Source organism: Poecilia reticulata, chromosome 13, assembly GCF_904066995.2.
Source record: "Poecilia reticulata chromosome 13, P_reticulata-male-v2, whole genome shotgun sequence".
Lineage (NCBI taxonomy): Eukaryota > Metazoa > Chordata > Actinopteri > Cyprinodontiformes > Poeciliidae > Poecilia > Poecilia reticulata.
Window position 1 is genome coordinate 12,905,952 of NC_088842.1, and position 16,414 is coordinate 12,922,365.

Consider the following 16,414-nt stretch of genomic DNA (forward strand, 5'->3'; position numbering starts at 1 on the left):
TAAAAATTGCTTGCGAGGCTCTAAAGCCGGAAAAACTGTTTTGGGTTTGAGTTAAGCTTTAGATGTTACAGTCCACTGCACATCCACACCGTTTGTTGTCCACTTTAAACTCTGCCTGTCAACTTCATATTGCATTTTGCCACACAAAACTAGGCTTTTACAGGCTTTTCTTGGATTTAAGGATTGTAAACTTCCATGTTTAAAAAAAAAAAATTTAAATCCTGCTTGCACTCAGATGTGTCTCTTGTAATACAATATGCTTTATAAGGCATACCTTTTGATCTATGCGGAAACGTAAGAACTTTATTGTATTTTACAACATAAGGCCTGTGAGGAAAAATTAGGCAGCGGGCCAAATCCAGCTCTTCTGTTTCCCTCACACTACAACGCACATCTGGGATTACAACCTTTGGACAAACACTTGTGAGAGAAGACAGAAAAGTGTAATCTCCTGCTTTCACATTGACAACGAACAATGTGAATTCAGACACAATACCAAAATACCCTTTGCAACATTGAGGACAAATAATGTGGCAAGAAAAAACAAAACAAAACACAAAAGGAACAAAAGTAAGAACTGGTTGTTTTGCTGTCTGGTCATTTTCTCAGATGTAAAAAGGGAAGTTTGTTGTTGGTTTCTAAGGTGATTCATAACATGGTCACTTAAGGGCTATAGCTATTGCTGTCAGTATCCATGATTGATATGCAATTAGAATTCCAATTTGCAATTGGGAGGTGATTGATAGAGCAGATTGATGGCTCTGGATATAAACACATCCTGCTGTTATGTTCATGAATATTACAGTAATAAAAATATGTTTAGAGTGTTTTGTTACAATGCTGTCATCGCTAGTACAAGTTTAATTTTTACATATAGGGCAAAGAACGTTCATATAAGATGTAGGGCAAGTTATTCTAAAATCATTTGTCATTCATTATCCCATTTGATTTAAAAGTATAAACATACAAATTCACCTACGTTTGTTTTTCCGTAGTTCCTTGCCAATGGACACACGGCAAGTTACAGCTGATCATGCTATGTTAATTCATAGAGTGTGAATTAATATCACTCCGAGTTCAAACAATGTAACAATGTTTTCTAAATTGCAATCATAAAGCTGCTCTGAACTCAAAAATAATACATCTCAAAAAAGTCAACACTGATACGAAAGTACGTTTATCCAAGATAAGAGGAGCAACCAAAATGATAATTTCCCTCTGATAATAAGATATAATGAATCCAAATAGAAATGTGAATGTAATTTAGTTTTTACTTTCTCCAGGAACTTACATAAAAAGCTGCACCGCTGCGTAAGCATGTGTGCTGTAGCAGATGATAATTAACATTTATTCTAAGTGTCTTTCCACTAATTCAGATCACGCATAATTTTCCTTCCATGGGCTCCAAAAATCCGTCACAGACGGGGAAAAAAAAGCAAAAACTGTGGTAATTAATGCAAATCTAGCATTTAATAATAAAGGGCAAGTTGAATGCTCTGCCCACCTTCTGTGACTAAGTTATGCTAAAACATTATTAACACGAGAGCCTTGGTCACGGACATGGTCAGTGACACCAGAATTAAAAAAAATGCAGGCGAATGATAAAAGAAATCTGGTCTACGCTCCAGGAGCTACCAGATACTCTAAGAAATTTGAGCTTAATGTCAAATACATTAAGCCCCAACAATAATGGACAGTGACCGAATAAATCAAAAACATTTACTGGAGGAAGGTGTGGTGTTGGTAGATCATCTACCAACACAGTGTCTGTCTTTGTTGTTGATTTTGTTTTTTGCAGATAAACTGTATACCTCTGTATGACACATGCAGAGCTCTATACACATTTTCCCTTTTCCATTTTGCCTTTTTTTTGTCTATTTTCCATACATTCACATAAAATTGTATTCTATCCAAGACATACTAACGAAAACAACAAAAGTTAATGTAAAATGTTCTGAAAATGAAATAGTATTTGTTAAAGAAAAAGTTATCCAAAACAACCTGACCATATAAAATTTTTTTTTTAAATGGTAGCAATAATTGACCAGTTCCACTTGCCATTCTGTTTGATTCTGTTTTACATATTTCTTGAATCTATCTTGTTAAACAAAGTACGTTAAAAAGATTTAAAAAGTAAACCATTACTCTTTAATCAAAATTACAAGAACAAATGAAAAAAACTATTAAAATCTGTCAGCCTAAGGTGGGTTAAGAAGACATAAGTAATTGGAAACATTTAAATGTGACAAAAAGGCTAAGAGATATCCAGGGAGGTAAAAACTGTACTAGTTGAATAAATACTTGAGGCTGGCCGGGCTGTGTGTTGTTGGCTTTGTGTGGCGAGTGCTTGTCTCTGTCTCACCTTCAAATTAAGCGCGCCACCCCATCGATAGGCAAACCGTGATGTGAAAAAAAGAAAAGGGCCGTGGAAAAGTGTGGTGTACGAGGCCAGGAGCAAAGAGCAATAGAACAATAGACAGATGGATTTAGACGGTAGCATCTGAAGGCTGAGAAAAACTCCTGAAAAAGTGGTAGCATCTGGATGGATTTCACTGATACTGAAGGCAGTAAAACTGAGAGCAGATTATTAAATTATTAAACTATACATCAGGGTAGGATCAGCAACAAACTAGGGCTGTTGTAAACGATTATTTTAGTAATTGAGTAATCTATAGATTTTTCTTACGATTAATCGAGTAATCGGATAAAAACAATTATAAAATAAAATATTGGTAAATCTTCCATAACACCAGTGTTACTATCGGATATCAACATCAGTCTATTTTTTCCACATTTGAGCTTCCCTACCAGTTACTTTTTTGTAGACCGGGGGAGCAATACGGGATATTTACGGCTCCTCCGTTCAGAAACTCATCTACCAGCCATGTTCCGCCTCCTGTTTGTTCAGACCGGGATGATATAAGTTTATTGTGCGGTTCGTCCGTAAAGCTGCTCTTAACCTGTAAGCATCAACCCTCAGCCGCCCGCCGTGTTCAGTCTCTCCGCTCACCTGTATAAATCCTCCTCAGCTTCTTCCCGCCGTTCAACCAGCAGCTCCGGAGCAGAAAGGCTGCCGAACTCCCGACATCGCGCCGGTCATTTTAAGGATGTTTATTGGTCCCACAAAAACGATGAAAACCCGGAATTATCACCAATCAGTAAAATCCCCGCAGGCAAACTTGAAGATTGGACGTTATCCCGCTAAAACGTAGCTTCCGTCAACAACTCAGAGGCGGAAGTCAGAGCTCCGCGCAACGCAAATAATGTTCCGGCTGACACACTGTGCGCTAAATGATAAAACATAAATTAACGAAGCTTCGAGGCAGGTCAATTTTCCTCGAGGAATTTTAATAATCGAGGTACTCGAATCACTCGAGGAATCGTTTCAGCCCTACAACAAACTAGATCATGTTTCTCTCTTCAGTTTTCTGGTGAATAGTTTAATTAAACTGTTCAATAGTATAAAGTATTTCAAGGTTTTATTGTATTTTTTTAAACAAAAGATGCAATAAAAAAATTCAACTAGCACAAAAAAACCCTCATAGCACTTACAAGCCAGTGGGAATAGTACAGGATAAAGAACCATTTCGAAGCTCTTAACTTTTCTAACGGAGCCAAAGCAAAATCTTTAAAAAGCGCAAAATGTCTCATCCCTAGTTTCCGCTGTTGACTGTGAATCTTCATTCTGTTGCAGCAGAGAGGAGCAGGGAAAGGAAGCTGCATTCTCAAAAATAAAATGTTTCTGTTTGATCATATCAAATACAGAACAAAAAAAAAACAGTGTAATGGTGTTGGTGCAAATGTGACCTGCAGTTCTTTAATAAATTTACTTTGACTTACTTTTCTTGCTAAGTCTCCTTCTTTAGACACTGAGCCTCCGCCAGTCAACGTGACAGCCTTTACCCTGTCCAGCTGTAACGGTATACATCGTTATATTGTGCTAAAAAGGCAGAGCAAACGAATCTTAAGTATTTTGTTTGCATTTTGTCATATCTTGTTAGCTGCAACTTGAATTATTCTTTAATATTTTTGGAACTTTTGCTCTTATGTGTTTGTTTTGGTTTGTAGCACTGCTATCCATCTTGTCTGGTTAATTGGCTGTGTCCTGAAAATAGACGGAAAAACATTTAGCCGTGCCCTTCATGTAGTGACCAAGGTAACAACTACGGACTGAATAGTTGTGGATTGAGAAGCTGTGAAGACAGGAAATATGCTTAAAGTGAAGTCAAAAGGACAACTCTGACCCACTATGAGAACTGCCATGTTTTGGGTTGCAGATATTTAATTTTTAATGAGCACTCCCTTATCTCCCCCTACACATACTCCAGCTCTTCAAGTTTCATTAAACTGGCATAACAAGGTTTTTATGATCCTGCCAGCAGAGAAACAAAATTGGCACAAAAAGGACAGAAACCTGGAGGATGTATCGAGCATTCCTGAAATTTGATGCCGCCTATGTAGGAATTATGCTTGTCAAACCTATAGCCAAAAGCTTGCTGTTCCTTGTATTTGATAAATATTTCAAAGTGATTGCTTTCAGCACACACAAAGTGCCATCCTTAAACAAACACCTATGTGCAATTAAACCACTTTACACCTTCAAAGACTCTCCTTTGAGTCTTTGGTATGCCATCAAGTACAATTTTCTATTGAGAAAGTGTTATGGTGTCATTTGGTGCTTTGAAATGCGTCTGGCAGCAAATCAGCTAAAACTTTTATGGCATGCTTTGATGTGCCCCCCTCTGTGAGAAGCTAGCTGCCCACAACAACAGAGAAAGAAGTAAATAATTTTGATAAAAACACAGTGTGAACACTCTGCCCTGTATTACGGCTCACTGCAATCACTAAAAGGTAGTTAAGAGCTGTTCTAATGGATCATGGAGAACAAAAGAAAAAGAGTCTGATAGGTGTGTGTTCCTAATGTTGTCTATGCCACAGTAAAATCCCAACTATGTGACTCAAAATATCCCCCCCCCCCATAGCTTAATTTCCTGGAGACCTTTGTTTTATCTTGGACATCAGTTCTGTGTCTTTTCTATGGTGGTTTACAAAACTGTGCGGTTTAAGTAAATCGTATCTGCTGGAAAGGTCACTGCTCCTACTACAGGAGTGGTATAGCTTGGGAAAAAATAGCAAAACTAAAATAATAAGTTTGCCAATTTTTTGTCAAGTTGTTTTTTAATCAGGCTCATAATGTATTTCGTCAAAAAATAAATAAATAAATAAAATAATCTCGTCCGATTTCTCTAATCCCAAAGTCTGTTATAAGTTCAAAGGTTGCACCTGGAGCAGAGTGCAGACGAAATACTCAGGGACGAAGAGGACAGAACCAGGTCACATGTATGTTAAAGAAACCAGCTGTCAACAAACGCAGACACAGAAATGGCTTCAGGAAAATGGGAACCAAGTGAGTCTAATCAGGGGATGTCGAACAGCTGTGGGAGAGTATTTAGCAGGGAAATAGAGAGAGAGAGAGAGAGAGAGAGAGAGAGAGAGAGAGAGAGAGAGAGATAGACTAATAATAATAAACACAGGTAAGATGGAGGGAGCTAAAATAGACACAAAGGGAAACATGTCTAACACTAACACAAGAAATATAAACTCATAGACAGAACGAAATTTTAAAAGACAAGGAATTAACTAATTAGGTGAAATCTTACCGCAATAAAGAACAGAGATGAATAAACTAATATAATAAATAAAAAAAAAACAAGCAACCAAAAAAGAAAAAAACGCACTAAAAACTGCCTGGTTATACATGGTCTTATGGTCTAATAGTACAGTCAAGTTAAAAATTGTTGTTTTCCAAAGTCACTGTAGGCTGGTGAGCAAAGACAGATCTCAAATAATAAAAATGGAAATCAAAACCAGAGGAGTGTGGAATATAATGTCAACATTTTGATGGATTGCAAAGATGACACAAAATTGTCTAAGTATGGGGTTATAAGAAGATTTATGGTTAAGTTATAATAATTTTTTTCATTTATACAGTACCAGGAAAAATGCAAGCATATTTTCTCGAATAATTATTTTCCTCACTTTCTAGAAAGTGAAAACAAACTTGACTGGGTTTTTCACGTTAATTTAGAGGGGCTCCAACATTTTTGATACATAGAAATTTGTATTATTGTATTATGAGAATTTAAGCTTCACATTTTCACACAGCTGCGTTTGGATTTACTTAGAAAAACAACGGAGTACAAAACACACAGAGGTTTCCAAACAACGTAACCTCCCACTGATCACTGATTAGACAATTTTACGCTAGAGCAAACATGTTTTTGTGGGCTTTTAGGAAGTAAAAAAAAAAAAGATCTCAATTGAGCTACACTGGATTAAAGGCATCCAGGAAGATTTATTCAAAACCCAATGACCTCTAATAAAAATGGTTGGTCTGACATTTTGCTGTTGTCACATATCTGCTAAATCACAGGCCTCTGACCACTGCATGGCTCCTGTTTACAAGACTGATGTGAACACGTTAACCTTCACTCTTGTTTTACCTTGTCCCTGCGACCCGACGATACAGCCGCAGCTCGCTGTATCGAAGCCTTTTTCCGCCAGTGTTTCACCAGAACCACGTTTAATCTAAAAGCATTATCTGCTCTGACATGTTTTACCCTCCAGTTGTGAATTTTGTCTTTTAAATTAAGTGTTGCGTTTGGTTCTTCGCCATTTCAGTGCTGTCCAAACGTTCCAGTCACTTATAACCCTGGAAATAAACACAGTTGTTGCAGGGATATTGCTCTTCTGCAGATGCCTTAGTTTTCTAACCATTACTCTTTTTAATCTTTTGTTGTTGTTTTTTATTTTACTGATGTAATACACAGAGAGAGAGTATAAAATGAACAGAGAGCATGTCTCTGGGCTAAGAAATGTCAAGTTTTATGTCTCATTACAAAGAAATATGGGTGAAATGTGTTTCTTTTTTTTCTTTCTGTGGCTGTGTGTATGTTTGTGTTTGTGCATTTCTATCATCCTACCTCCAGGTAGACAACCCAGGGCATAACCAGGGTGGCCACCAGAAGATCAGCAACAGCCAGGCTGACGATCAGGTAGTTGGTAGTGGTCTGCAGAGCCTTTTCCCTCGACACAGCCATGCACACCAGAACGTTGCCAAAGACAATGACAAAGATGAGCAGCGTGAGAAGCATGGCATAGTAGTTGTAAGGATGCCTCTGTTCTTGCTCTGTTTCGTTGAAGTGCCATGTTCCGTTATCGTTGAAACTGTCATTGTAGGCATACTGGCCAAAGACATCCATTAGCTGTGAGTGATGGAGGCCAGGGAGTGGCCCTGCAAGACAGGTGAGACAGTATTTCAATGTTGAATTCAGTGAATTGTTTGCAAACAGGAAGATAGTCCCCTGATAATCTTTAATCCTTTAGTAATTGCGGAACAAAAGCAGCTTCTCGATTGATCTTTTAAACCCTGCTGAGCCCGGTAATGGGATTGGACTTGATTTCGAATTGTGATGGAGATTGGAATCAACACCATGACAGGTTCGATAAAGTTAAAGTGACAACGAAGCAGAAGATTAAGAGATTATAGATGTGGCTTTGAGTAAAAGTTTGCATTCTTCACAGAAAAATGTGACATAAAGGAATATTAATAGTTGGACTACACTCATATTTTCATGTGTATATTTACACAGCATGTGAAACAAACAACCACCACTAAAATATTTCCTTATATGCACTACTTTCTGGTGGTCAGCTGTACATCATGAAAGTAAAAAAATATTGAAAGTAGTGTGACGATTGACAGCACTAAGACCATCCCTCTGGCTCTGATGGGGTTTTTTTTTTCTGTATTTCTGTAGATGGCAGCAGAGTCATAGGGAGAAGGCAAAGGAGCTCGATTTTTTTTTTCACAGATTATCTGTTGCATATTATAACATAGTGATAGTTTTTTTTTTTAAATAAAAGTTACATACAGCATTACACAACTGGACACACAGAATGTGTTAAACCCATGACAAATCACGTCACCTCTTGGACGTCTGCAGCTATTTAAATGCACCTAACAGCACAGCTGTTTTCATAAACACAACTCCCATGCAGGTTGAGCTCGCTTTTGTTCTGCCTCTACTATTCATGCAGGTTTTCTGCTGCCCTCTTGATATTTTCCCCCCCTGAATGAATCAGATGCCTGCTACGAGCGATTGAGGCTTGATCATTTTAAAGCACGTTTGCAGACAAATAAAAGCCACACTAGCCTGCTGGAGAGCCTGAAGACACGAAGTTTACCGGCAGAGCGGAACATTTCAATGACATTGTCAATACTTGTCATTTTCCCTGTTGGTAGTGTTAACGCCGAGGCCGATCAGTTTATATTGACTGACTGCTCATATCACATCAGTGCATGTCTGCAGGATGTTTTGCCTTAATGGTCCGTGTGTAAACTAAACAGCCAGTCATCAGTGCATCCCACACATTAAATATAGCAACAACAATCAAGAGGTGGCCTTCGGTTTTCCTCTGCCGGCTCTAAGCAACAAGCAACACAAAGTCACGGTTACTTTGAAACTAACACATGAAAATATCAATTAATGGGTTAATTAAACACAGCTGCTGAATTAACTGCAATATTTTAAGAACCGTGGAAAATGGATGATATAGCTAAAGTCGATGTGTGACAATAAGATTCCGTCCATAACTAACACCAAATTAAATTTAGCTCTTACTTAAAACAAAAGCAATCTTAAACATTCAATACTACAATATTGTAAAATATGCCTTGGTGCCTAGGTTGTGTATCAAAACCCAGCCTTTGCATGCACAATCTCAGAGCCCCCAAGAATAACCTCATGACAATCACTTCTGTTTTCTTATCTTATTTTTCCCTGGGACAGATTTTCTGAACTTTTGATGTAAACAAAACTGCTTTACTGCTTGTGCTCTGTCTGGGATGTGACACATACCAGATGGTTATGGGCTATAGAAACAGTCAGTTTACCTTGATGTGTGCTTTGCTTGTTTTTTTTCTGGATCAAAGTGACAATGCTGCTTGATAAAAATGTGATACATGAAGCATAGGACACTCCTTTCACCGCAAGCCTATCAAAGCTGTATGACATTGTTTTGTAATAAACTTGAATGAAAATAAAGAGTCATAAACTTCCCTTGTGTCTGTGAAGACGTGTGCTTTATGACATGCTCCGCTCTTTCAGCTAAATCTGTTCTTCACCCTTTATCGGCACTTTGATTGGAAAAACAGGTTTTGCAGTCTGACACCGAGGCAGAATCCAAATGATTTTCCATCCTCAACTAGAGCCAAGCCATTTTAGCTTAGCAAATTTAAATTATTTCATAGCTAAAAAAAAAAATTGTATTACTTGTGAAAGTGTTCCTGCAGTTTCATTATGGCAATACATAACTGTTATAGATAGTTGTATTCATTTTCCCTGTAAAGATAGCAAATAGGAGAATCTATTTGGCTTAGTAAATTAAAATTCTGTTTTCACAATGTGTGTTTTTACATAATTCATGATCATTCTAATTAGAAATGTCTTCTAAACGTTGAGCATATTTGATCTGGGTTTGCTTTAAAAGAACAGGTGGAAAAAACAAAGCCCTTTTGTTACATTAAGTTTTACTTAAAAAGAATTTAAAATGGCCATGTTTCTTTCTGATTTCCTTCATGTTTGAGTGAATTGTTTTTTCTTTCATGCATCAAATGTTTTATTTATTGCCATTTGGAAAATGACTGCAAATAAGCATCAAGGTTTTCCCAGTAGAGGTTTTATCAAAGAAAAAGCTACTTAGTTCTTGTATAACTATTCTTTTACTCCTACTTCAGCACAACCTTTTATGCACTCTAGTTTTAGGGATAACTTTTGTTCAAACACACATTCCAGTGAAAAGCTTACACACTCTCAGCAATGACATGGATATCACATTTGGCATGTTAATGTATTTTAAGTGTTATTTTTAAACGTGAAATGATTGTGGAAAATCATTTATAAATTACAAAAATAATCATTTACAGCAAAACTTTTTTTTTTTTTTAGATTTTCTTATAGATTCTTTTTAGTCCAAGTCATAAATACAACGTCAAATATTTAGGAAAATGTCTTTTCAGAAATCTTTTCTTGACTTTATGAATTATGATGTGATTAGCAATCTCCCAGCATAAATCTTTTTGACTATTGTATCTCTCTTCACATCTATCTGCATTGGTTTCAATACTCTTAAGCCGCTGGTTGAGGAATATTCAAATCTCCCGTGGCCGCCATTTGGGAATGGGAGCCTAATATCAATGGAGAAGCAAAGTTGTGGTGACTCGCTAAAGAGGAAGTATTGGGCAGTATAGGAGGTTCTTAAAGAGACAGAGGCCAATTTAAAAGTGTCTGATAAGGCTATGATGCAAAGTTGAACTTTGTTTAAGCTGTTTTTGATATGTACAACATTTCATAACACCTGAAGGTAACATAGTAATTATATTAATTTTGCTATAAAATGAATAGCTAAATATGACTGACAAATACATAATACCCCAATTAAAAATATATATATATTTTGGGGAATATAAAACAGATTTTAAGATAGCATCAACGTTATAGTGGCTGTTAGAATAATGAAAGAAGCAAAATGCAGTGATGGATTTTACCGCATTGTCATCTGCTAATTCAGAACCAATGTTCAACAGAAAAAACTATAATGATACCTACTATGCATTTCTCTTAACTGGCCCAACACTATTGCTGTAGAGTTTCACAGCAGCAAAAAACTTGCTAGCAGAGAAACTTATATCACGGTGGCTACCACATGTTAACGCTAAAGCTCTAGTCTTTGGGACAACACCAAAAATTAGACATACTTACTTCAACAATTATGTACAAAGTTGTTGCAAAATACAATAAACAAAGCATAAGCTATCCCACAACAATGAAGAGCATTTCAAACTGCTTGCATCTGAAATGCATGAAGCAATTTGCTGTAATGTACTATTTACATTAGGGTAAGTGCAGGGATGAAATTAGTTTTAAATTCTTGGGGGTACTATGACAAAAAAAGAATAATAAAAATTTTATGTATGTATATATTTTGTTTCTTTGTGTGCTTTGGAGTTTCTGTGCTGATTAATTCTTTTGCGAAGCGATAAAAGCTGGGTAGCTCTTGAATTGCTACAAAATAAAGCTGTATTTCCTTCAGCCCACTGGCTGCAATGTTAACATCTTGAGATGCCATGAGACCTAAATTCTGAACATCTTGGCGTGGATTGCGTCCCAGTTTTCCATGTCTGGCATATAACCATTCATTTTAGCTTTTAAACTGGTTATATTGATCCTGTGTCTAGAAAGAGGGATAATCAGTAGCCCAGCATCATGACCTGTTTGTTCTGAAGATCCTGCGGCTTCCAATTCTTTTCCTAACATGGCATCTCCTCACCCTGACTCTGAGACTAATAGGAAGAACCACAGAGCTCTGTTAGGTTAAAAGCTCATCTTCTGAAGTTGGGATATTTTTCCTCCAACAGGTTCCAGAGGATTCACCTCAAACCAGATGTTGGACTGGATTTTATTACAATGTCATTTGTGAATGTTAGAGCCTCATTTTCAACAGTGGAGCTATAAAGGTTGAAAAAGATTATCATTTTGGAGAAAATCTCATCAACATCAATATGTTGCATGTACTGCGTACCCCCCCTAAATCTTTTAGGGGTACGCAGTACCCTACCGTACCCCCTACTTTCACCCCTGGGTAAGTGCGAACAGATGAGTCAGAAGAGGACATGGTTTCTCATCAATACTGCTTTTGTTGAGGTTGTAATATCCTTAAATCACCACAAGTGGGGTTACAACCTCAATTCCCAGAGACTTGCACTAAAAACAAAACAAAAACTCATCTCTGTGTGTTTACGGTGTCATTGCTAAACATATTTTATTCATTTCACTTCTCTGAATTCTCTTGTGAGTTGTAGGGAGATTGGTAACTGACCTGAGCTGCATTGCTGTGAACCATTGACTTGTAAAGGCCAGACCTTTATGTATTCTTGTGTGACCTTTGCAGCCATAATACAAGCACCCTTTGTTTTTATTTTTAAGGTCCTTAAAAATCCCTATTGCTCACAGCAATGCAAAGGACAGACAGTTCCTAATAGTGTCTGGTACATCTAATCCACAACAGACTTTAATGTCACAGAGCCGATGAGATTACTCACATTTTTGAGAGGCTATTATGATGTGTTTGGCCTTGAATATAACTGATGAATTAAGGAAAACTATGTTAGAGTTAAAAGTTCATTTATTCAACCAACTCTCTTTGAGAACTAATTATTTAGCTCCATGCAGGAGCTGCTGTGGAAGGTTAAAAAAGCCTCAGGAGGACGAAGAAGGATTAAGTGAGGGGCAGTAGAAGAAGGAAAGGGAATTGGAGTAGGGGAAAAGCATGTTCCCGTTAGGACATGTAAGCAATGCTCTGAGGCAGCTGCCTGTGTGTGTGTGCCCTGCAGATGCTCTGCACTGTCTAATCTTATTTGTTTGCTCAATCTACTTCCTTCGTTGCAATATTTGAAATATCTCTCACTGCTGACCTGGTAGGTAGTGCTTTTCTGAACAAACTGCATTGGCTTCTTTCTAATGTCTTGAATCTTTGCAGAGTGCAGCAAAGAAAAGAGAACACTCTCCATAATTTCTAGGATTTTAAGTACTTCTTATAAGGAATATCACTACTACCACTGATGAGCGAAGCGAAGAACACTGAATATTTCTTCACTGCTCCACTACTTTTTTGGTGGTATTAATAAGGTAATAGTTGATGAAGCAGAAAAATAGGCAAGATTGCCATTCACTGCAGATCTTAACAGTCATAGGCGCAAGTCCCGTGGGAGGTGGGTGCCTGGACCCCCCCCCCAATATTGGAAAAGTCTAGAATTGCCCCTCCCCCCCAAAAAAAAAAAAATAATTGAAGAAACATTTACATTTAAATAATATCAATATGAAAAGGCAAAAGAAACAAAAAACAAACTAAATCTGCCATTTATCTCAGAAAAAAATAAGAATTAATTGTTAGGTCCTCAAATTTTTGTAAAGTTGTAGCAGAGATTAGATCAGTCAGACTGAACAAAACTTGTATCTAAGCAACATTTGAATTTTAGGGTTTTTTTTCTCAATAGGTTGCTTACTTAGAAAAACACGTTTGGTGTGCATTACTAGTCATTTTTGGTCCTGCAGCTTGATCCCGTTACTTTTCACTGTAACTTTGCCGACCCCCCAAAATTGGTCTTAAGAAATGTTCCTGTTTATATTTCCCCCCGCCCCCAATAATGAGATGGGATTTACGCCCTTGTTAACAGTGGATTGATTCTGCAAGTATTTTAACAGTCGGTTGCAGAAGAAAGCTACAGAATGTGTTACTTTTTTTGGAATATTTATTTTTGGAAGTCTATGTTAGATTTATCAACACTTACAATACAGTTTATATTTTACCAGGAGGCGATCTAACATTGATCAAACTGCTGCAGACCAGTTAGGATGCTAATGCTGATCACTGTCCACTAAAACTGCTCAGAGTAGAGATGTGACATGACTCGCGCTTTCTCTCAGATGACAATGATAGTCTACCAAATGTGCCTGACTTGCTGAAAGAATAGGAAAGAAAAGAATAGGAAGGATAAAAGGCTAGTGGGGAGAGGCTGTGCATTGATTTTGTTAGGAAATATTCTACTGAGAAACCTAGAGCGCTGTCATTCATGTGGATGTTACACATACCACTACCCTGAGCGCTGTAGCTTTCCTGGTGCGCCATTTCTCTAAGAATAATATTCCCTGATTCCCATGACCTCTTTCAGCAAAAAATGGTTCTGACAGATTTTGAGACGCAAAACAATGAGCGTAGAGTCAAGCAGGTGGTCCTAATGTTATGCCCCATTTTCTTCTTTATATAATAAAACTATAACATGGCAAAATCTGTTTTGTCTGGTTGAAGACGGATGTAAATCATTTCTGAACCCGTTAAAAATCATGTCATTTTGTGCCTTAAAACAGACAGACGATTATTTTCTTTTACTGTGACTTTATTGCTCCTTATTTATTGTCTTTGAAGACTTGTATCAGGGCCAGACCAATCTGAGGGACAAATCAAAGGTCAGGGTAAGTCATCTAAACGGGAAAAGCCTTTTTTTGCGCACACAGTTTCTAACATACGTGTTGAACACAAAGACTGATCTTTCAATGTTCTTTTTTTAAATGCTAGTAGTCTTGGCTTTGTTTTTACTGGTGAGATTAAGAGGCTTTTTACTCGGATTAAACATCATAACTAAAATTCCTTGAACTGAACATAGAAGGAAGATCATTTTCTTCTCTTTTCTACATCTATTTTGTCTTCCACAGTCACTTTTTCCCACTCAAATGCATTTCTTTTTCTGTCTATGAATGCTGTACTCAAGATAATATAGGGTTATACATCTTCCTTAAAACGCCACCTCACCGCATGGACTGTGGTTACAAGCAATCTAAAGCTTTGATTTTCAGACTAGCACATAATGCTCCAAGTCAGCCACAGTGACCCTCCAAGTGACCTCTGAAATCCAGAGTATTGGGCTCTGGATTTCAGCCGGACGTCAAACATTCGGACAAGCATTACAATTTCTCTGCATTTACTGAATGAATTAAAGGACTTGGGAATGCTGTGCAAACAACTAAGCACTTGGTGACAGATTTCAGATTTACCTGCCGTCTCTGTAAACCTTCTGAACGTTGTGCTGTATTTCTCTAACGGACAGACAGCGAAAAGCTGGAGAGCTTACACCTTCAACTTGGCAGCCAAAGTTTCCAAGCCGCACAGCTCAAGCACTAAGTAAAATGGCACAATTGTTTATTAAATACTTTTAATCAATGCAAACATATTTTCTATGAAGACGTTTATGCAATTCAGATTTACTGTTGACCACTGTGTAATTGAAATGGCATTGAGCAGCACTGTGAATCAAGCTGTGTGAAAAGAACCAGATTACATTCTGCAGCTTAATAACACCAGGCTGCCACCTGGACTTTGTCTGCAGTAATCTTTTTATTAATGTGGTTCACTTCACATTTATTGACACTCATAGTAAAGGCAAGCCTTAAAGCAAGAGTGATATATATGGCACTAACAAATATCTGCACATTCATTTTATTGGGGGGGGGGGAATTATCCAAGGCTAGAAAAAAAAAGAAGTTTGATTGCCAGTGCCGTAATTATCGGCATCCCTAAGGATACAAATTAAATTGAACTAAATCAAATTGTATTTGCAATTTATTCTTAATTAGGAAACAAGTCAACTTGGCAGATCAGCAGTCAAATAGGTCTAAAAATGAATACATAAAATCAAAGTACATTTAATTCTGAAACAGAATACTTACTATAAACAAAAGTAATGAAAGGTATTACATGTTGAATTATACCTTTCCTCCTGGTTCAACATTGATTCAGACATTACTAATGTTTATGTTATATTTAAGTCACACAAATGTTAAAGTTAAAAAAAAAAACGTTATTACTGTTATTAATGCAGCCTACAAATTAAAGCAATATTGTCAGAGTTCTAACAAACAGAAGTTCTCCCATCTCATGTCAGCAAAGGCTTCAACGTGTGTCTAATCGATACCAGTTTCTCTGTAATTATTTTCATTTCCTGCTTGCACAACATCTTTCTTTTCTTTTTTTTCTCGTTTCCTTTCAACAACAATGACGTGATTCTCAAACAAAGAAAATGGAGGTTTCAAAATCAGCTAACCTTGTCAAGGACCATTATTTTTGCCAGCTTTTATGATATTTAATCCTTTGAGGTGCAGCAGCAATTACCACCTTTTTGCTTCTCTTGTTTGACACTTGAATGTATTTTTTTTTATCCTGCCCATTTGAGGGCACAGCAGGCAGCAGAAGACACCCATTATGGGTATTACAGTCCTCAGTATTGTGTGTTTTTTCTCCCCTCATCTCAGGAGCTGCTGGGTATTTGGAGAGCAAAAATAACTAAAATAGTAAATATGGTTTTTGGTAGGAAAATACACATAAACTAAGAGTGACCAGGGTACAACTGTAACTTCCCTGATAAAAACTGAAATAGCCTGGAGGTATTTTCCTTCTTCGCCTTGCAAACCTAGCAACCAGTAAATAATTTTTTACATTTATTTTATCAAACTAAATGTGAAAGCTATGATGAAACCCAGTGGCGCATTGTTGATGGAATTATACGAAACTGTTGCACCAGTTATGTAAGTTATTACTGTCTGACTTATAAGGTGTTTAGTATCTTTAACTATAAGATATTGGGACTTTAAAATAGGCCTATAGAAATGCACACTTTGAACTTTTTAGATTTGCATTGTAAAAGTGTAAAGTCCCTCACCTTTCCACTATTGGTTTTGTTATAAACTTGGATGTATTTTCTCTATAATGATTCACATTTCTTCCCCAAGCATATTTCTGC

The 16,414-nt window shown here is 37.1% G+C and overlaps 1 protein-coding gene across 1 annotated transcript in view; it reads right to left on the reverse strand.

The window, feature by feature from the left end:
* drd2a (dopamine receptor D2a) overlaps positions 1 to 16,414 on the reverse strand; it is a 53,205-nt gene that overhangs the window by 18,839 nt on the left and 17,952 nt on the right. Inside the window, exon 2 of the mRNA XM_008425671.3 lies at positions 6,984 to 7,294. Within this exon, the coding sequence (XP_008423893.1) occupies positions 6,984 to 7,262 (279 nt within the window). The 5' untranslated portion in view covers positions 7,263 to 7,294. The remainder of the gene's footprint in view (positions 1 to 6,983; positions 7,295 to 16,414) is intronic.